We start from the raw sequence: 23,315 nt of genomic DNA, 5'->3' as shown, positions 1-23,315 counted from the left end.
AAAAACAAAAACATGGAAGCATAAGTCAAAGTGAACATTACTCATCTTTAACGAATCTGATTTTTACTAAATATAATCTATATGTAGTTATGTACAACCAGCCTACAAGATAATATCTAGAGAATCGTTAGTGTTCAAATGCACTCTTACGTTAAGACGAAACAAAAGCACGTTCTGGTCAGACCGAAGCTAACCAGCAGTTTCATCACTCTCTCAATTTAACAAACTTTTCTTTTTGTTCCATTTTTTTTCCGATAAAGATTATTGTTCCAATATTTCAAAATTTTCATTATTTTATAACCTAAAGTGAACTATTTGTAACATAATGCTCCATCTTATACGACTTAGCATGTTTGAGGATTTTTAAAAGATTTTTAGATTATAGTTTTTAGTTTTTTTGATTTTAAATTTTGACTTTTACGTTTTGGATTTTGTTACAAAAAAAAAAAAACAGAAAATACAAATTGTAAGTGAAAACCCCAAGTAGATTGGATATTAGATTCTTACTGAAAATTGGTGGGAAACTCCAAAAACTAGATTTCCTATTTTCCAAAGAATCTACTTTCAAAAATATCTTGGATGGGATAAATCCAGTTTAGAAAACTTTGTTAAAAATAGTAGTAGAATTATATACATAAAGTCAAATGCCGAATAAATTAGTCGAAATAAAAATGTAAAGTCCGATCGAGACGTAGACTAGAATTAACAAGAACCATAAGAGTTGACTTGTGTAGAAGGCAACACAAACTCTCTCGCCGTGTACGGCGGAGGAGCAGCCGCAAGTGGATCCAGCCGACACTAAGGAAGCTTTTAATTTGCACAAGATGCGATACACTTACACCTTCTTTACTACATGTGCACTTCATTTCCCTTCTTATATAATACATAGTTTTCACATAAAACAGAAAACCCCTTCACTAATAACAATCTCCAAAATCTACAATATCGTTCTTTCAGTTTATGGAGATGGCTAAATCATTGGTACCTGTGATCGTTGTGTTATTCGTTTCGTTGCTCCCACTTGCGGCCATGGCGGTTGGAACACCATTCCACATTGAAGGATGTGTTTACTGCGACACTTGCCGTTTTGGATTCGAGACAATTGCCACCAAATATATCCACGGTCCGTATTTATACTTACGTACTTATTATCCTCATATATATATATATATATATATATATATATATATATATATATATATTTCCCATTGTATACATGTAAATAGAAAACCATCCATTCGGTAAATTTTCAATTAAATCAACTTAAAGTCTAAAACTTCAATTTTTTGTTTACGTTTAAATAATTTGTTAATTGCATTTTACAGATTATCTTGATAAGTATAAAAATCCAAAATTCTATATATAGAAATGAAATCGCAAGTAAAAACAAAAGCAGCAATTGTTTTATTTGAAACACTTAAAAATATTTTAAGGGTTATATGAAAAACAGGGGCAAGAGTGAGAATAGTATGCAAAGACAGAGTGACACTGAAATCGGAGTTGGTTGGGGTGGCGGTGACGGGACCCAATGGGAAATACAAAGTCGCCGTCAGAGGAGACCGACAGGACCAGCAATGTCTGGCGGAGCTTGTTCACAGTCCTCTGTCCCGCTGCCAAGAGGCTGATCCTGGCAGAAGCACCGCCACCGTGATCCTCACGCGCTCCAACGGAGCCGCCTCTACTCGCCACTTTGCCAACGCCATGGGTTTCTTCAGGGACGAACCGCTCCGTGGCTGTGCCGCTCTCCGCAAACGCTACCTCGCCGACGGCGATGTCCGGGCTATTTGAGTCATATCCTTACTCATCTTATGTTCTTGGTGAAACAGAACATAAAAGTTGATTTAGAGTTTTTATTTATTTTCTTTTTTATTATGTTGTTGAGTCTCTAGAAATGGTGAGACTATTTAGACATATCTACGAAACTATATAAAATAAAGTATTTGCAACCTTTTTTTTGGTCATCTGTTGTTATATTAGAATGCATAAGTGTGAAACAAGTTACAAAATTCGAACCACACCTACACCTGCAAACGAGACAGAACCTCACACAAACTGCAACTAACTCTAACTCCTTTGAACAAATCAAATAGCCTATACAAAAGAATGGATACACCACAAAAGATCCAAACAGGGACAATAACAAAAATTACAAAATTACTCAAACAGAGGCTAAAACTCTCTCATCCTCAAAGTATTTGCAACCTTCAAAAATATTTCTCATGTTCACGACGAGAAAAAGGAATTTGTAGTATGTTCTGTTGTTTATTAGAGCATGATTATTAGTAGTATCTTAGAAATACATTTTAGCAATATTTAAGTAATATATGTATAAAAGTGATTGTTAAGAGATAGTATTTTTGAGTTAAGATTTTTGTATTATTAATGGTAGGTTCTTAAAATGTGGTTCTTAGAAAAAAAAATTAACATAGAATAAAGTTTATAATTATAGAAAATTTAATAATGGTTGCAAATTAAAAAAATTAAAACATACATGAGATACAATGTATAACATAAATAACAGAAAGCATAAATATTTTAAACTTAATTTCTGGAATATTTTGTCCATATATGCTCTTAGCTAAGAAATGTTCCTTAGCCAAGGAACGTTTCTTAAAGTTAAAGCACAAAGTTGATTAAATTATATTGCTTTAAATGTTAAGAAAAGCTTAAGATTTCTATAAGAGCTTGCCTTTAATCATGCTCTTAGAATCATAATTAGATGCAGCCTATAATTAAGAGTATAAATGATCATTGTCAAGATATTAAAAAAGATTCTCTCTAGATATTTGTCAAACAAATTAAATTTACATATATTTAATTAAAAAATAAATCTTAAGAATTAATATCAGTGGCATTACATTGTAAATAACTGTAAACTCCAGAATTTATTTCAAATTAAAAATGCCTCTGAAAATGTATACATACTAGATTTTACCCCGCTGTACACCGCATGTCCATTTTTTAACTAAAAAATTAAATTTTATATTATATTTTTTAATATTTTTTATTTTGTTAAGTGTTTAAGATTGTATAACTGTTTTTTTATTGTTAATTTTAGGATTTCATATGTAATATTAATACTGTCCCGTATTAATATCGATCAAACCCGTCCCATTATATAACCCCGTCCCGTGAAATTAGATATCATTTTTTTATTTTTAATAATATTTTATTTAATAGACATATAATTTAAGTCAATTTAAAATTTTGATTTTATATATATATTTTTAAATTTTAGTTAATAATATTTAATTCTATATAATAATTTCTGAATTAATTGCGTATGATCGACGGTCAAGATTGAAGATTAAAACCCGGATTAAGATTTGAATGGCCATGATTAAATGTAGGGATTGTTAAGATCTTTTAAAGAAATTGAATTGAATATGGATGTAATTGTGGCAAGGATTAGTTTTGCTTAATATATTAGGTTAAGATTTTTGAAAATGATTTTTTATGTTAATATCTTTGATTTAATTTTAAAAATCTAAATAATTAATGTCAATGGCATTTGATCGTAAATAAATTAGCATTCCATGATTTATTTTATAAATGTCTCCAAAAATGTATATATAGACTAGATTTTACCCTGCGGTAAGTCGATTTTTTAACTAAAAAATTAAATTTTAAATTAATTTTTTAATATTATTTATTTTATTAAGTGTTTAAGATTGTATAATTGTATTTTGATTGTTAATTTTAAGATTTCATCCGTGATATTAATATCGTCCCGTATTAATATCGATCCAAATCCGTCCCACTATATAACCTCGTCCCGTGAAATTAAACATTATTTTGTTATTTTTAATAATATTTTATTTTATAGACATATAATTTGAATCAATTTAAAAGTTTGATTTTATATATATATATATATATATATATATTTAAATATTAGTTAATAATAATCAATTCTATATAAGGATTTCTGAATTAATTGCGAATGACCGACGACCAAAATTGAAGATTAAAAACCAGATTAAGATTTGAATGGCTACGATTAAATGTAGGGATTGTTGAGATCTTTTAGGAAATCGAATTGAATATGGATGTAATTGTGTCAAGGATTAGTTATGCTTAATATATTAGGTTAAGATTTTTGGAAATGATTTTTTATGTTAATATATTTGATTTAATTTTAAAAATCTAAATAATTAATGTCGATGGCATTTGATCGTAAATAAGTTGGAACTTCAGAATTTATTTAATAAATATCTCCAAAAATGTATATATAGATTTTCCATTATTTTAGATTTTAGTTACTTTATTAATACAAGATCTTAAAACAATTTTATTGTCTTGTATAGGTAGATAGATGTAACTAGAGTATACAAGTAGATTTTCAACTTGAGTACTCTACCGATTTAAAAAAATACTCTACCGTACTAAAAAAGAATTTGAACTTGAGTACAAGGGAACAAACCCTTTTTCACAACTAGGCCACCACATCTTTGGTGCAATGATTCTTACTTCTTAGTCCTTACACATATCATATCCTACATAGCTACGTTCACAAATTCAATACGGAAACTTATGGGTTTCTAGTGTAATTTCGTTATTATTTAATCTAGGTCATGGACAATGAGAATACATATATATATATATTAGTAAAACTGAGTATTGGTGATATGTCTACATCGAAAGGGATTGAAAACACATGCAGCTTTATTGTGATAGTTAGTCGCATTATACACCCAAAAGCTATGGACAAAAAGCTTTGACAATAATGACCATCCACTATTATTGATTTGCTATGACACTATACGTATAGTTATTACTTTTCTTTTGTACACATATCTCAGCTTTCACAGAGACTACGTGCATGCATCGGATGATGTTCTAGCCACTCTTATATATGTCCATCTATGTAACATGTACATATGTATGTATTCAATTATGTCTCTGTATATACCATCTATACTGTCAGATTTCCAAAAGACGTAAGCACCAATTCGAGTAAGAATAGGAAACAGTAACGTAGGAAAGTCAGAGATTATTTGGCTTGACATGTACAATTTATCTACTTGTGTGCTGTAATTTGTCTAAGTCGTTTATAATTCTACGGCTAAATAGTTTGCGGACAATAGTACTGTAATGCATAGGCAATTGTATAAGTAAATATCATTAAAGTTTATGTACATACTCCAAATATTTCAAGCATTATTATTGTAAAAAAAAATACAATATCGTGATTATTTTAATGGTTAATTGAGAAATTATCGACTTTGACCCATATGTCTTTCCATCGGAACCAAAACTTCTCTTAAGTGACACTTGAACCAAGAGAGCACGATTTCTCACTTATTTGAAGAGACCATGTGTATGCTAGTAGACCAAACACCACTTGGTCATATTCTGTAACACAACTAGATATAAATTGAGAAGTATGAGGGTTTCAGTTTCAAGTTTCACATCTAGTTGTTCTATTGTTACATAAATGGATCATCTGCAATACATCGAAATTAGTTTATTTGATTACTTCAACCGGGTTATTGGAAGTTGGAACGGGACTAACTAAATATTGTCAGATTAGAGTTCAAGTCGACAATGCGTTCGTGGATGAGACTCATTTGTCCAAAAAAAAAAAAAATTATCGTCCCTGACCTAAAAGATATAAAGTCCAAATATACAAATGGATATATTTACGTTTGTAGAGAAAAAATATCATCCATTAGAAATGCACAAAATCATTTAAAAAAAAAAAAAAAAAGAAGCGTTATCGCATTAATTATCATGGATTGGAAACACAACTACAAAATCTGCTGCTACAAACGATATAACAAATTTGTCTCGTACCAGCAAATAAATATACAGAGCGTTCGTAATCAGGGCCAAAGGACATGCACGAAGAGGAACACGACTTGACCCAAAATAACAATAAAACAAAATAAGACGTCCAACTTTCCAGAGTTTGCCTTTGCCACTACGAGCAAGAATAAAAGTAATAAATTCGTGGTTTTGAAGCGGTTTAACTTGGTTAGGTTGATTCGTCTATATATACTGGTGAAAAGTACGTCCCAGACAGATTTGAATTGATAATTTAGTTTCACTTGGACCCCATGAGGCTATGTGTCAAAGTGTCAGTAGACAAGTACACAAAGTGAGACAAATCTAGATACATCAAAGTATCAAACACTTTCAAATTCGTCGCATTATATCCACATATTTAACTATTTTACTAAATATGTGTCACATACAATTTACAAATAATAGTTAAATATAGTTTTTACTCTGTCATGCACCGTCTCCAAATGTAATGTAAACTTTTAAATTATAAATATTATATACATATATAGATTGAAGAACATGGGAAATAAAAGAGAAGGAGCTAGAAACTATAGCTATTTCAGTAACTACCAAACATTGGCATAACATATACTTTCACAAAGATTTTCATACGAACAAATCTCTTTATTGTTAGATCGATATTTTAATATAATTCTCAAACAAGACGGAATGTACGTCAGTACGTAGATACCGAAAACCCGTTATTATATTAAAACGCAGAGACAACGTTAAATAAAACTTCTTTCTTAATTAACATATTTGCTTTTACAAAGATAGTTACAACTTACTAGACTGCTGGAAACAAATTTGTCACCTCTTTTCTTGTTCATCTTTTTTTTTTCTTACGAAAACAAAATAAGATTAACCTAAGGGGGCATATTAAGACATTGCCCTATCCTTTACCAATTACAACGTTCCAAGATAAATTAATTAGGCATGTACATATTCATTATACATTCACCAATATGTCCACTGGCATTTCGAACATTGTCATTCGTTTATTATATTATCCTTTCACATTCTTGGCTGCATTTGTTTCCATTCCACCAATCTTCGCAAGAAATCCATCACCTGTTCATTTCGTATTTAGGAGATTGAAGTTAGCTCGAGTAGAAACCATTAACAGCTTAATACATGGATAGGTATATTAGTATATTGTTACACATATATACTATTAATTAATCATTATATATTTAGACTTGCCTCGGATGGATCTTGCAAAGAATACGAAGCATCGGTATCCTTGGGAAACTGTTTATTTCAATCATGAAGATGTGATGAACCGGCTTACGGTCCTGAGAGGGAAGTGCATGCCATCACAATATGCGTAACAACGCTTTTAAACTGAGGCAAAATCTGTAATCTTAGGGCGCGGGCTAAACTTATGCATTTTATATCGATATATATTCATCAGGAGCTATAGAAATGGATTCGTTTGGAATGACTTAGCAGAGAACGATGTGATTTACCCTTCGGACTGTGCTGAGTATGTCTTGAAAGGATCTGAAATCACCGGTAAAGTTGTTAAGATAATCGAAAATCATACAAATTTGAAATTTGTGGTTTTGCAAGGGAGTTTTTTTTTATCTTCTTGTTTCTAAATTTTTTTTCAGACAAATTTCAAGAAGTACATGTGAACCGACCATTGTCTGGTTCTATTGAAGAAACTCCAAAAAGTCGACTTCTCAGGTCAAAACTCAAACCTCAAAACAGAACGACGTCGTTTGATGACTCAGAGCTCTACGTCGAAGAAGACGGAGAGTACGAACTTTACGAAGAGAAAACGAGTTATACATCTTCCACGACGCCGAAATCTCGCTGTTCTCGAGGCTTATCGACGGAGACAATCGAATCCACCGAACAAAAACCGATCTTGGTCAAGAAAGAACAAGATTTGCAAGTACGTTCTCACTTGTCCGAGTTGACTCGTTCCAACCCGGTGGTGAAGCCTTGTCGACTCGACGTTTCGACGCGGGTCGAGGACGGAGATCCGGTGGAACCCGGATCGGGTCGTGGGTCGATGTGGCTCCAGATGATATCGTGCGGGCACATCGCCGCCACCAAGTACTGCGCACCGAGCGTGATGAATCCGAGACAAAAAGAAGAGAATCTTCGAAAAGGAGTTTTATGCAAGAACATTGTGAAGAAGACTGTCGTCGATGACGAACGTGAGATGATAAGGTTCATGTCGGAGAATCCAAGGTTCGGGAATCCTCAGGCGGAGGAGAAAGAGTATTTCAGCGGAAGCATCGTCGAGTCGGTGAGTCAAGAACGAGTCACGGCTGAACCATCGTTGAGACGATCCAACTCGTTCAACGAGGAACGGTTAGTAGTACACACAGAGTCAACTCAAATTACAAAAATTGTGATCTGACTAAATATTTGGACAGATCAAAGATTATGGAGATGGCTAAGGAGACGATCAAGAAGGAAGAAGAAAGATCGATCGTGAAGGTGAAATGTATACCGAGAACGTGTTTAATGTCATCATCGAAGCAAATCAAGAAATAAAAAAGAGTCTAATACTATAGAGTAACGAATGATTATGGACTAGTATTTTTACTGCTACAGACAGAAGCAGTAAATAAATGGTAATGAATTTTAACGACTGCATGTTGTTGTTTTACTATGGGGAATATATTTCCTCCACTTTAATTGACCAGTTGTTTAAAGAGAAGTGGAAATGGCAAAATCCGTATTATTCGAGTTGCAAAACCGTAAATTCAATCTAATTGTATGGGAATATATCTTTGTCGTTTTCGAAGATTGAAAGTTGAAAACTTGAAACTATAATATTAGAATTAAACATTGATATATAAATTAAAACTCCAAAACATGGAGATGCCTTGAAAAAGAGATTTTTTTTTTTTTTTTTTTTTGCTTTGAAGAAAAGATAATGGGCTTGACATATCCAGAATAGGGAAAGGAGGTAATGGGATGATTGGATATAAATCATATGCCCATTCACCCATCGATTCGAAGAAGTACTTTTCGTATTAAGTTTTTATTAAAAATACGATATTGTTGTGAACTGTGTCTTTCATTAATAGTATAAGGAATATATATATAAGGATAATAGCAGGATACAGAGAATAAGGTAAAACCCTAATGGGCTATTGGCCGGTTATGGAGTCCATCCATATGGTTTATAACACTCCCCCTTGGAAGACATAACCGTGCCCGATACTAAACCGGGATCTCTATAATGCGCTGGGGAATATTGTCTCATTAAAACCTTACCAGGAAAACTCAGTGGGACAAAACCATGGTGAAGGAAAAAGAGTACAACACGCATTACTCCCCCTGATTTGAGTATCACTGTAGATCCTTAAGTCCGCGCATCCCGATCTGATGAATGAGCTTCCGGAACGTTGAAGTCGGCAATGATTTGGTGAATAAGTCGGCTGAATTCTCACTTGACTGGATCTGTTGAACTTTGACCTGACCGTCCTTCTGTAATTCATGAGTGAAGAAGAACTTGGGCAGAATATGCTTCGTTCGATCCCTCTTAGTGTAGCCATCCTTGAGTTGAGCAATACAAGATGCGTTGTCTTCAAATATGATGGTCTTTGATGTAGTAGTAGATGCGCCTTAAGGAAGGCTGCCTACGTACCCTTGGAAAGGATCAAGCCACACATAGTTCCTATTCATTGATCATACCATAATCTGATCTTATGAATATCCTGCATTAGTAAATCAAACTAAACCAAAGCAAACTGGACCTTCTTTGGTTAGATCAGTATAGAATAAACCCAAGTAAATAACGCAGGAAGAATAGACTTTAAAACTTAATCAAACCTTCCTTTAAACCTTTCCAGTGCCTTTGGGTTGATCATGAACTAAATTTAGACAGGAGACTCACGGCAAAACAAATGTTTGGTCTAGTGTGTCTAGCCAAATTCATTAGAACTCCTATGGCACTGAGGTATGGCATTTCCGGACTGAATGGATCACTATCCAATTTGAGGCTTCTCACCACCATTGGGCCTGGTCAATGGGCGGGCCTGGTCCTTATTAAATTTCCTTGAATACTCTTTCAGTGTATGCCATTTGATGCACAAGGATTCCATTATTCACGTACTCAGGTTGTAATCCCAAACAGAACTTAATTATTGCCTAGGTCTTTCATTTGAGATTCTTTCTTTAGATATACTCAACTGTTTGGGCGATTATCCAGAGGTTTAAATCATTCATATACACTGCTATGATTACAAATCCTTTGTTTGCAAACTTCTTGATAAAAATACATGGACTGATCGGATCGTTTTTATAGCCTTCTCTGATGAGATATTCGCTTAACCGGTTATACCACATACGTCCGCTTTGTTTCAGTCCATATAAGGATTTGTCCAGCCTTATGCAGTGCTGTTCTCGAAAATCTTTCTTATCTTTGAGCTCAATACCCTCTGGTAATCTCATATATTATCCAGTGGACTTATATAAATATGCAGGCATTACATCCATTAGCCGCAAATCTTTCTCTTTTATATAGCCAGACTTAGCAAAAATTTAAATGTCTTAGCATCCACCTTAGGGGAGTATATCTCCTCTATTTCTGGTCTTTGTGTGAATCCTTGTGCGACAAGCCGTGTCTGATATATCACGCTTTCACTATGTTTATTTCACACTATCACAAAGACTCATTTGTCCCACTGGCTTTACATTGAATGGTGTCCTTTGTATTGGACCAAACACATTCTTCTTCTTAATGATTCTTAGCTCCACGTTTTATGGTCTTGTACCATTTTAATCAATCAGGTCTTTGAGTGCACTCTAGTATAGACGTGGGCTCCTGATCCTCATTCATTTCAGTTGCTACCTTGTGCGCAAATATATTATCATTTATGTCGACATTTTTTTTTGTTCCATTGTATTCTAGACATGATATAGTTTATAGAGATCTCTTTACACCTTCAGGACCTTGAGGTTTGGCGTCCCAAACCTCATTGATTGGTACCTTAGGGTTATGTCTATTAGCCGGCCATGTCTATGGTTTCTTGAACCTTCTCGGTTTCCCTTGCACCTTTCTTTGATTTCCGAGGGTTCTTATCTTTGGAACCTTTTGGGTCTACCACGTTTCTTACGTGTTGTAGCCTCTGTAGCAACTTGATTATGTTCCTTGTGAACATCAATATGTACTGGTGCATTACAAGCTGGTATGTACGATTTTGTTACTCTCTTTGGGTCATTATAGGAATCTTGGCAACTGTTTTAGCTAGCTTTTGCAGATATATAGTCTTTTGGATCTCTGATGGAGTCCGAGGATCTTGCCATGTGAAGGATGTTTGATTCCATGTAAGTTCTTTGACCAGCTTGTTAGTCTCTCCACCTAGTCTTGGGAAAACGATTCATTGAGATGACAATCCTTGTATCTGGCCTTTGGCTCGAGATACTTAATGATGGTGGGAGAATCATTTTTAACGTATATTCCCATCCCCTTTTGAGGTCCCATTATTTGCTCTCTGTGGTGGTGCTATGGGTAAATAGGTGACACACCCAAATGTCTTTAGATGGGACATATCTGGCTCCTGACCTGTGAGTAGTTGGGATGGTGAATATCTATGCTCACTAGATGGCCGAATGCGTATTAGTTAAGCAGCGTGTAAAACTGCATGTCCCCAAGCTGAGATCAGAAGCTGCGACCTCATGAGTAATAGTCGAGAAATTAGTTGAATTCGTTTAATGAGGGATTCAGCTAATCCGTTATGTGTATGGACATGTGCCACAGGATGTTCCACACTTACCCCCATGGCCATACAATAGTCATTAAATGCTTGGGAAGTGAATTCACCAGCATTATCTAAACGTATGGTCTTAAGAGGAAAATCTGGAAAATAGGCTCGCAATCTGATGATTTGGGCCAATAACCTAACAAACGCTTGGTTCCTAGAAGACAATAGGCAAACATGCGACCAGCGGGTTGATGCATCGATTAAAACCATGAAGTACCGAAATGTTCCACAAGGTGGATGGATCGGACCACATATGTCTCCTTGAAGTCGTTCTAGAAAATGTAAGGTCTCTTTAGACACTTTGACTGGTGAAGGTCGAGTGATAAGCTTCCCTTGTGAACAGGCTATGCACGTGTGGTGCTTAGGGAAAACTCGGTTTTCTTTAAGGGTGTGCCCTTTAGAACTTTGAATTAATTTACGCATCATATTCGAACCGGGCTGGCCAAGCCGGTCATGCCATTAGTGAATTTCTCAGTAAGCCCTTATTTGTTTACTTTATTAGCCTTTATCATATTGACCTTGGCATAGTAAAGATCTATGACGCGAGTATAGTCTCTAAGACCTTCTCATGGTCTTGGGTGCTCTTAGTAATATATGGGAATCCTTTGTTCCCTTCACCCTTAGTTTCAATGTGAAAACCATTCAAACACATTTCTTTGAAACTCAACAAGCCCCCTTGAGCTAGGTGAATATGAAGCATCTGAGGATGCGTGCCCTTGGGAATATGGGCCTGCCATGGGCCTGCCCTTAGCCTTTACTAAATTTAGCTATACCCGCAATTTAGCTAATGAACCATGTCTTTAGATATTTCGTTTATTGAATTCTCATAATCATCTATCTCATGGTCGAAATCTTCTTCACCATCGTGATGAACTAAATGAGCTTCTTGATTCTTTTCAAACTCTCTTGATAGAGATCAACGAGATGCTTAGGTATCCTGCACGTCTTAGTCCAATGGTTTCCCCATTACTCATCAGTAGCAAACAAGTTTATTTGAGTGTTGTGGTTTGGGTATACCGTGGCCTACCTCGATTACGACCAAAGTCGGGTCGGTGGCCTTAACCATATGAATGGTTTCCTTGATCATATAAATTATATTTTCCACTTCTACCACGTTCATTCCATTTACCATGACTGTGGCCATGATACTTATCTCTTTGGACGTGGTTAGACTCTTTAGTCTCTTTAGGCTCTTTAGGCTCTTCAGCCCAATGGGCTTCTGATAATGGGGTAGGACCAGGAGGTCTCATTTCACTATTTATAACTCATTGTTTTGCTCAGCAAGTAGCATATCAGAATCAATGTTCTCATCACGGTTTCTCCAAAGCCTCACTCCTTAGCACTCTCTACAGAGGAGTCCTCCCCAAAAACAAGAGTTTAGACTTGCATATGTGGTAAAAACCTTTTTCACGATATTGTTGCTGAGGCAATATATTGTTTGTGTGAAAGGTCGAGAATGCTTTCTCTAGCAAGTCATTCTCAGTAACTTCCTCATCACAGAATCTCAGTATTGACACTATTTTAAATAGTGCTGAGTTATACTCATTCATGGATTTGAATTCCTGGAATCTGAGATTCTTTCGATCGAATCGGGCTTTTGGGTAATAGCACCGTCCTGAGGTCCAGAGGATTCTTAATAGTGAGGTACTGATTTTGAGACTCTCATTGAGGTGATGGCGTATGTTAGTAATCGCCTTATATCTTTCTCTTTTGGTGACATTGTTTTCTTCCACAATAGATTCACCAAGCCCCTTTTTCCTTTAGGATAATCTCAGTGTCCAAAGCCCATTGTAAATAATTGTCACGAGAGGCATTGAGTGCCGTGTATTCATAATAGTTGATTTTTGACATCTATAAAATATAGAGTTAAATGAGAACTCATGTAATCGGTTAGACCAAGTCATGCGGTATTTAAGACCGAACCATGCTTGTCTTCAGCAAGTGTTTTCTACACAATCATGTTATATATATATGGATGAAATCAACCCTAGAAGATTGATCTAGTATGCAACAAAAAATAACCAAACAATCGGATCATACTAGATTAGGATATTATGATTTTGCGGTTAAGTTTTAGGGTTTTAGCATCCGCGATTTATAGTACTAGGGTTTTTTCTAGGGTTTCGGTTTTATGTATGGAACTTTCTATTTATGGAATCTTTCCTTATATGGAACTTTCCATTTATGGAAACTTTCTATTTCTCATCTAGAAAGAAATCCTAAACAAACGTGTACTTTAGGGTTTTGGAATATTTCCTTATGAAGGGGTTTCCTATTTTGGTTACTTTCCATTTTGGGAAACTTGCTACTTTAGGGAACCTTTTATTTTGGGAAACTTGCTATTTTACGAAACTTTCTATTTCTGGAAACTTTCCTTATATGGAAACTTTCTATTTATGGTGATTTTATATTTATGAAAACTTTCTATTTCTGGAAACTTTCCTTATATGGGAAACTTGATCTTAAACCGTGACTTAGGGTTTATTAAACCGGTTTAACCTAGGATTTAGGGTTTCGGTTTACTTTCGGTTTAACCTAGAGTTTATATTAAAACATTCAATCTATCATGCCATGCATTAAACATCTTTCCATTCACTAACTTCTCAATTAATTCTCCAATCATAAATCAAATCACATGTGCCAATTTTCATGCAAATTTTATCTTATCAAACTTTAATTGGATCATGTATATAAAGCATAATAAATAAATAGCACTTATCTTAATTGGAGAAGATAACAGAGACCCGAGATCTGATACGGAGATTGGAAACAGTTATGTCTCTTAGCTGGTTGGGACTTCCTACAAAATCTCAATATATATAATCCTGATTCCTGAGAAACTCAAAATTTTGCTCATGGAAATATGGCTATTACATTAGTAAAATGAAAAAAAATAGGGTTTCTGTAATATACTGCATAAAACAGTTCAGAATCAATAGCATATAATCCGTGCATAAATCGTACAAAAATATAGACAGGATTGATAATAAATAATCTGTGCAAAATTTGTGCAAATCTGCAGACAGAATTGACAACAAATAATCTGTGCAAAATTCGTGCAGAAATACAGACAAAATTGATAACATATAATCCGTGCAAAATTCGTGCAAAACTACAGACAGAATAGATAACAGATCATCTGTGCAAAGTTCGTGCAGAAATACAGACAGGATTGATAACAGATAATCCGTGCAGAAACAAATATGAACAGAAAACTTATCTCGATAGAGTTTAGAATTTTGTTTGCAGAGACGGCTAGAGTTTTGGTTTTGGTTTTTGTGAGAGAGATTTAGGGTTTCGGAATTTTTAATTTTTAGGGTGAAAGACTATCGTGCTGATAACGTGTTGTGAACTGTGTCTTTCATTAATAGTATAAGGAATATATATACAAGGATAATAGCAGGATACAAAGAATAAGATAAAACCCTAATGGGCCATGGACCGGTTATGGAGTCCATCCATATGGTTTATAACAGATATCTATTTTTATCTGCCACATAATTAATACAGTAGTAAACATTCCCCTTTGTTTTTCAACCAACATTTTTCCATCGTTTGGAAGTCCATGAAAATCATTTGGTCAGTAAATTTCTGTGGTGATATCCAGTGTTCTTTACCTTTGTTTTATGCGCAATCTTAACTATTGGTCTGATTTGCAGGAAATAAAATTTGCATATGCAATAAGAAACGAGCAAATGAATGCAAATCTTGTGAATATTATATACTAACTACTAAGTACACCATGAAAAAAAAAAAAAAAAAAAAAAAACTACTGAGTACACCAACAGTATAGACATGTAGCTATAATGTGGCAATGATAAAAAAAAAACAACCTGATTATGCGAGGGAACAAACTTATGCTTACAAGATCTATAGAAACTTTGATTTTAGTACACTTTTGTGGTAAATACAATCCAATTGAAAGTCTTTGTAGGTTTGGTTTGGTCCAATGAAATTGTATGCGAGTTGAGCAAAATAGCTTTAGTTCAAAACATCAGATATGTAATGGTCTACATCAGATGGTAGCCAAAGATTTGGGTTAAATTTAGAATAAAGATCAAAGAACAAATGACTGAATTCCTTATGTGTGGTTGTTTATGTAAAAGTCTTAACTCGTGTCTTACCAAATTATGAAAAGGTGTTATACAATAGCTAGCGATAAAGAGAACCAGTTTTAAGGTTTTGATATGTCGACGACAGAGTTCAAAGATGATGGAGAGTGGGGGTTTAGAGCTCTTTCTACAATAGTTCAATCCGCAGGGGAAGGCAACGCAAGAGCAGCAAATGCGCTCGTCATGCGGTACACGTGGCTACCTTGTCTTCAAAACGCAACGTTTTTAGTCACATATTTTTTTTTTCATCACTCTCGTTTACCCCAAAAAAAAAAAAAACTTGCCCAACGAAGAAAAAGTAGATAGGCACAAAAAATAGAAAGAAATAAAAAAAATAGAAAAAAAATAGAAAAAAAAAAGGAAAGAGAAAAACGCTTAGTATCTCCGGCGACTTCGAACCCAACCTGAGGATCAAATTAGGGAATAAAGCCCTCTCGGAGACAGAAGCCATGGGGAGAAAAAAACTAGAAATCAAGCGAATTGAGAACAAAAGTAGCCGACAAGTCACCTTCTCCAAACGTCGCAACGGTCTCATCGAGAAAGCTCGTCAGCTTTCTGTTCTCTGTGACGCATCCGTCGCTCTTCTCGTCGTCTCTGCTTCCGGCAAGCTCTACAGCTTCTCCTCCGGCGATAAGTACGCCTCTTCCTTATCTGGATTTCGATTTATTTCCCCTTTAATCTTCAGTTTTGTGCTCTTTACTTTTCTGAAAAATAAAAATAAAAGACAAAAATAAAAAAACAATTAATAAACCGTTTTTTTTTTTTCCGGCGAATCTCTTGTTGTTTCTTGGTTCTGTGTTTGTTAGTGTCTTTTTCTATGACCATGAGAGATACATGAGATAACCTAATTTAAGGAAGAACAATGTCGTGATGAAGATAAAGCTTCTAACTTTTGTTCATTTCTCTCTCTATATTTCTTATAAAAAAATTTCTGCATGGATTTTATTATTTTCTTTGGAAATAATTTGCATGTCCTTCACGATTTGTTTGATACGATCTGATGCGTGCTCGATGTTGTTTAGTGAAGTTTCAAGCCATCTGTGATTGTTACTTTGCTTTAGAGATTCCTTAAGTTTTTGAAGAGTTGACTAATGATTAATGTCTCTCTTTTCAGAGTGATTAAAATTCATTGGATCTCTCGGATTTGTATGCAATGCAATGCACCTACGGGAGATCTATAGGATTGATATGGGGTTAATGCTGAATAATGTATATACCACATTCTGCAGCTATTGACTATATAAGACTATTTGTTGATCTTCTATGAATTCCTATCTTTGTCGTGGACCTATTACTTGGTGATTATCTGAATCCACTACCTTGTAACTTTTGTTGTGAAAATCGACAATCACACAACCTTTGTATCTTGTGTCTTTTGTCATAGAAATTGTCAATAACACAGCCTTGTTTCTTTGGTGCCTCTAGGAAATTGAAAATCCCTCAAAACTTGTCTTCATATAAGAAATAAGAACCTCTTTGGAACGTATCTATAATGAATCATTATAATCCTATAAGTTGTCAAAATTGCTGGTGTAGTGTTTAATTACTACAACCCTCCAATATATTAACCAAGTGGTTGTAGTCGTTTGGCCATGTTGGTCAAGATCGCTGGCCGATTCTCACTTGATGCATACTTAGGATTTGTTCACCCCTTATATACTGAAAGTTTGGTCCAGCCTTGGAATAGTCGAGACACCTGACTAGAACTCCTGGTCTTAGTTATGATTTGATAAAGAAGGAGCCTTTTAGAACGTGGAAATAGTTACTCAGTAACTCATTTTTGCATACTTAGTTTTGACTTCACAATGGAACTGATACCTATTAACAAAAAAAAAAAAAAATGAATTAGTGGAAGTGTTGTCAAATTTGTTGGGTCTTGTATAAGGTCATTATGTAGTTTAGTTTTATCTGTCTTAGTCGCTTCCTTCTATAGAAGATATATTTATATATAGGTATGATAGGTTTCCTAGTAATATAAGTTAGTGTAACTTCAATGGCAGAAAACTCTTTACTTTTATTGCTTGAATTTGGGGTTTAAATATAGGAAATTGGAACCTCACCGTTTCTACAAACGAGGAATAAATTGAAAGTGAAAATACAAATACGAAGACCGGCTTCCTATATATTCTTAGGAGAGTCTTTTGATTATTTGCAAAAAAACATAAAATAGAAATATGAGTTTGTTTAAGACTCGGTCCATGTATTTGGAGTTTGGATTCCTCATATATACTTATGGTCATCTGCTTACCGCCACATCATCATGATCATGTTATGGCTCATCAATACTAGCGATATCGCTAGAAAGAACCTTGTCCTCAAGGTTCATTGAAAAATTCGAAAAGTTTTCTCGTATATGTTGATATGGTATTACTTTGAAACAAATAGCTGATGTCACCGTTTTGACACGAGCTTACTAATGAACTCATGAAGAGGCTTTTTTAAATTCTTTTCTAAACCATTGTTTCGTAGTCCCGATCAAATTTCATAAGGAAATGGATATGATAGAATATAGAGGGTAAATAGGTTGATTTATAATGCTATTGATACCACGATTTGTAAAGAAGATATGTGTTGTTTTGATGCTAAAAGTTGTAGTATGGATCAAAACCAAAATGGAAGCACTGATAGAGGTTGCAATTAGAATAATACAAGTTGCAAATGAATTGCAAGCAGTCTTCCACTGTTTTCTATTTTTAGGGAAGTGTCTTTCAATTATTTACAGGAAATATGATTCCGTAAGACTCAGTCCATGCATTTACTTGGAATTTGGCTTCCTCATACGTAGTGGACGTCAGCTTACTTCAATGCTTACTTCAATGTCATCACTTTGTGGCTCATCAGGTGTATATGTGTATAATTTCATAAGTATATGATTTCTGTAACAAACAAAAAATAGATGTGTGTGTACACACTCTCTTAAGCCTCAATTGCTTGTTTCCATTTAAGATTACGGCTGCGTTTACATGTTTATATTGTATCAATAATTATAACATAGAAACACAAACATAAATGCATAGAAACAATCTGGACAGTAGACGATTATGATTAGGGTTCTTTGATCAACATTATTGGTAGATTCTTAACTTGTGGTTCTTAGGAAAAAAATATATTAATATAAAAATATAATTTCAACGAAATCATATCCGGTTTCGTTTTTCGGTGAAATCGCGTAAGAGAGAGAGGGAAAAAAATGTTTCCGATTTTTTTCTACTTTATATATTTACTGTAGGCCTAATTTAACCCATTAATCACTCATACACGGACACGTGGCTGTCTCTTAGTTTCAGTTTTGACTCTTCTCTAAGAGACGTCTCTTAACTATAAGCTTATTTTCTGAATTAAATTAAATTAATTAATGTCTAAGATCTACCTATAAATTTGTTAAGAGCTTGCCGTTAAGGATGATCTTATATACATTAAGTTAAGTTAATGTATGATTAAGGATGATTTTAACTAGTTTGACTTTAAGTTAATGAAAGCCAGCGCTATATATACATTAATTAATAGATCACAGGATAACATCTGCATGCCTTAAAATATTAGTATTACTTTTCTTTGAGGAAAAAGTTATTTTCAATCTGCCAAAATATATATTCCCTCCGTTTTTGAATAGTTGTCGTTTTAGAGTTTTTTTTTTTTTTAAATTAGTTGTCGTTTTAAGGTAATGATGTAATTTATGCCAATAACTACCCAAATTACCCTCATTTTATTGAACACAAATTATTTGTAAATAATTACTTATCATTTTTATGAGATTAATATAGTCATTGTATACCTTTTCTTAATTTGTCCAAATACAGTTAAAACGACAACTTTTAAAAAACAGAGGGAGTAATAAATACATGTAAACCCACATATTGCATCGGATAATCAAACCTCGAACAATTCTTGGTAAATTTTAAAGTTCTTTTCTTTTCTTGAGAGATAAAAAGATCATATATCAGAAAAAAAACCTAGGTTCGATCCACCTGGTAAGGAAGAATTGGGGAAAAGTTGGAAGAAATTAACCCAGGTTCGATCCACCCTGGAAACAAAAATCATTTTTGTGTGGGAAGTCTAGGCTTTGGTTTTGGCCCAAGCAATTCACATGGTATCCGGGATTAGACTAACTGGATACCCCCAAGTATTAGTGAGAAAGCATTCTAAACTCGGGGTTAGACAGTGTGGTAGTCCAACACCTAGGTGTTGGCGACGAGTCCACATGGTAGCACTTCGGTTCGTTCCTCCGGGGCTGACCGGATCAGCCGATCGAATATATAAAAAAAAGGGTGCAAATTCAGATGTGCCGGTGCTTAAACATGAATACTAAGATTATTGTTTTTTTTTAAAATGTTAAGAATATTAGTGGTGTTATATATAATATACATGTGTAAAAATTAAGGTGTTGTCTCAAAATGTCTCTTCTGATGCCATATACATGTTTCATTTCCAGTGGTCTTTTCAAGGGTTAGCTATAGTAGTTTTGATCCTAACATATATATATATTTTTTTTGTCTTCTCTCCAGCCTGGTGAAGATCCTTGATCGATATGGGAAACAACATGCTGATGATCTTAAAGCCTTGGTAATACAAACATTTTGAATCTTTTCCCAGATGGAGTTTTATAAGGAGTAAATTTACTATTATTAGTTTACCGAGTGATCCTAAATATAAAATGAGGTGGTGGCTCCAGATGCATATCAAAATTCTCGTAGCCCTTGTCTTTTACCGCTTCTTCTGTCCCTTTTTCATGGGCAGGATATTCAGTCAAAAGCTCTGAACTATGGTTCACACCATGAGCTACTTGAACTTGTGGAAAGGTTAGTACTAACTAAGACTATATTTGAATACAAAGGAATTAGGGTTTTTTGTCAAACTATGAATATATGCAGCAAGCTTGTGGGATCAAATGTCAATAATGTGAGTGTCGATACTCTTGTTCAATTGGAGGAACACTTTGAGACTGCCCTCTCCGTAACTAGAGCCAAGAAGGTAAGTTGATTCTGTAATGTCTACTCTTTTCTGAATTTTGTTTGCCGTAAACAACCGTGCTGCTTTTATTTGTTGCAGACAGAACTAATGTTGAAGCTTGTTGAGAACCTCAAAGAAAAGGTCAAATATTTGATTCCAAGTTTATAGCACATCAGATATATTGTTTTGTGTGTTGTCATTTGTTTCTCTAAGTCTTCTTAACGAGCTTGCACACATCTTTGCAACTACTTCCCAATGCATATGTTTTGGATTCCAAAATCTGAAGAAGTTAGGTTTAGAAACTTGATCAGTATTTGCTGAAAGTGTTGGTCTTTTTAAAACAGGAGAAATTGCTGAAAGAAGAGAACCAGGTTTTGGCTAGCCAGGTAACGAAAGCTACATTTCCTATACAGAGTATATGCATAACTAGGAAGCACTTCTTGTCCATGAATACTACATATAGACATTGCACTTCAAGCATTCACTAGTTAGCACTTTCTCTTCTTCTTTTTTGGCAGCCACTACTCAACACATTTCTGTCTTGTATTCTAGAAAATACTTCTCATCAAGATTAGGGCATTTTGGTTGTTGGTAGATTTGGTTTATCAGGGTGAGTGAGATTATTACTAAATAAGAACAGAAATTCGATTCGGGCTGGTCCGTTTGAGTTAGGGGAAATCTTGATTCCGATTTAATTCGGATTTTAGAAAGATAGGTGAATAGTTTTAAGATAATTTTAAGATAGTAATTTTATTGATAAAGCTATCTAATATATATATATATATATCAGATGAGAAGTCAGGATTGTTACAACAACAAAAGTTACTGTATAAGTTAATGATTACACTATAATTTTTAAGTTATTCTTTTTTTTTTTTAATAAAGAGTAAGAAATTACATTATTGCTATATCATTTTACTAAATATATAAATATATTTTTCGGTTGTTGGACATCGCATAACTAGGTTTTGGTTCTTTTTTTGTGTGTAAAGGTTTATTTAGGTTTTGGTTCAGTTTGATTCTCTTTCAGGTTATATGGTCTGGTTCAGTCTAGTTTGGTTAAATATTGGTTTCCTTGAAAGTTGTGTAAACGTTGTCTTTATTTTAATTTAATCACCCTTTAACGAAAAAAGAGTCTATGAACCGATTAGGGTTTATTTTTTTTGTTATGGTTTAGGTTTGGTACCAATAATTGGCTCAACTCCAAGTGTCTGTCTAGGAGTAGTGCTACTTTTTTACATGCTATAGGTTAGATTATTAACTGGTTGGTAAAAGCTTAGGTACATGCTTCCAAACTTAAAAGCTTAAACGTAAAAGGCAGACAAAAAAAAAAAAAAAAAAAAGATAACCTTATGTGTTTTTATGGTTGATAGAAGACAAAAAGAAGAAAGTGAATAGTGATTTTGACCTATGATTATCGTACAGATGAAGAAGAATCATCATGTGGGAGCAGAAGCTGAGATGGAGATTTCACCTGCTGGACAAATATCCGACAATCTTCCGGTGACTCTCCCGCTGCTTATTTAGCCACCTTTAATCGGCGGTTGAAATTAAAATCCAAAACATATATAATTATGGAAATATATATATATATATATATAATTATTCCGCTGATAAGGGCGAGCGTTTGTATATCTTAATACTCTCTCTTTGGCCAAGAGACTTTGTGTGTGATGAAAGTAGACGAGATTTAAGTCAATATTATATGTCTTAAGACAAAAAGGTTGATGAAACTTTGTACCTTATTCGTGAGAGAATTGCATCGAGATCTTGCGTGTACGTGTTCTTCTCTTCTCTCTAAAACTTGTGTTTGCTTCACTGTGAAGAAGCCTACGGCCTATTTTGCAAAGAAAACGTGGCTCTCTCAGTGCGTTTTTTTTCTCGTCGTAATTAATTTGTTTTTATCCTAAAAGCGTATGGTTGGAATGGGTTTCTTGGGCCCATGTCGGTCACCTTCGGCCCAATAGATTCATTGTTGTTTACGTGACCGACCTCTTCCATATTTTCTTCGGACCAGCATCACTTCCGTCATCCACGAAGAAATCCCTTAATCCACATTTATAAAATAAATGATAAGAAATAGTATGTATTTAGACATTGCAGTAAATATTATACATATAATTCACATATATTATACAAAGAGATTCAGAACTGTATTTTATTTAGAACAAGAGTATCAGACGCCACTGTGAACATTAATTAATCATCTTTAACGAATCTGATTTTTACTAAATATAATCTATATGTAAACAACCAGGCTACAAGATAAGATCTAGAGAATCGTCAGTGTTCAAATGCACTCTTACGTTAAGAGGAAACATAAGCACGTTCTGGTCAGACCGAAGCTAACCAGCAGTTTCATCACTCTCTCTATTTGACAAACTTTTTCTTTTTGTTCCAATTTTTTTTTTTCGATAAAGATTATTGTTCCAATATACAAAATTTTCATTATTTTATAACCTAAAGTGAACTGTTTGTAACGTAATGCTCCATCTTATACGACTTAGGCTATGAAATTTTGAGGATTTTTAAGTGATTTTTAGATTATACAGAAAACCCCTTCACTAATAACAATCTCCAAAATCTACAATATCGTTCTTTCATTTATGGAGATGGCTAAATTATTTGTACCTCTGATCGTTGTGTTACTGCGACACTTGCCGCTTTGGATTCGAGACCCACCAAATACATCCGCGGTCCGTATTTATACTTACGTACTTATTATCATTAGTTC

General features: G+C 34.2%; 3 protein-coding genes across 4 annotated transcripts; all 3 read left to right on the top strand.

The window, feature by feature from the left end:
- The first annotated feature begins 882 nt into the window (after positions 1–882).
- On the top strand, positions 883–1,961 carry LOC9307477 (protein DOWNSTREAM OF FLC). The gene is made up of 2 exons (XM_021022357.1): positions 883–1,123; positions 1,451–1,961. The coding sequence occupies exons 1-2, from the start codon at positions 961–963 to the stop codon at positions 1,786–1,788; spliced, it is 501 nt and encodes a 166-aa protein (XP_020878016.1). The 5' UTR covers positions 883–960; the 3' UTR covers positions 1,789–1,961.
- A 5,034-nt stretch (positions 1,962–6,995) lies between these two features.
- On the top strand, positions 6,996–8,509 carry LOC110227869 (protein UPSTREAM OF FLC-like). Its single transcript, XM_021023769.1, has 4 exons — positions 6,996–7,095; positions 7,156–7,302; positions 7,401–8,112; positions 8,178–8,509. Exons 1-4 carry the CDS (start codon positions 6,996–6,998, stop codon positions 8,296–8,298), a joined length of 1,080 nt encoding a protein of 359 aa, XP_020879428.1. The 3' UTR covers positions 8,299–8,509.
- A 7,414-nt stretch (positions 8,510–15,923) lies between these two features.
- LOC110227615 (MADS-box protein FLOWERING LOCUS C) lies at positions 15,924–22,314 on the top strand. Of its 2 annotated transcripts, XM_021022356.1 has the most exons (7): positions 15,930–16,265; positions 20,137–20,194; positions 20,369–20,430; positions 20,503–20,602; positions 20,681–20,722; positions 20,926–20,967; positions 22,007–22,314. In XM_021022356.1, exons 1-7 carry the CDS (start codon positions 16,081–16,083, stop codon positions 22,106–22,108), a joined length of 591 nt encoding a protein of 196 aa, XP_020878015.1. In that variant the 5' UTR covers positions 15,930–16,080; the 3' UTR covers positions 22,109–22,314. The 2 variants fall into 2 exon arrangements, with proteins under 2 accessions (XP_020878014.1, XP_020878015.1); XM_021022355.1 differs by having other exon boundaries at positions 15,924–16,265; positions 20,369–20,602.
- Positions 22,315–23,315: the final 1,001 nt, after the last annotated feature.

This window comes from Arabidopsis lyrata (assembly GCF_000004255.2).
Source record: "Arabidopsis lyrata subsp. lyrata unplaced genomic scaffold ARALYscaffold_6, whole genome shotgun sequence".
NCBI lineage: Eukaryota > Viridiplantae > Streptophyta > Magnoliopsida > Brassicales > Brassicaceae > Arabidopsis > Arabidopsis lyrata.
This window is presented reverse-complemented; position numbering and strand designations above follow the sequence as displayed.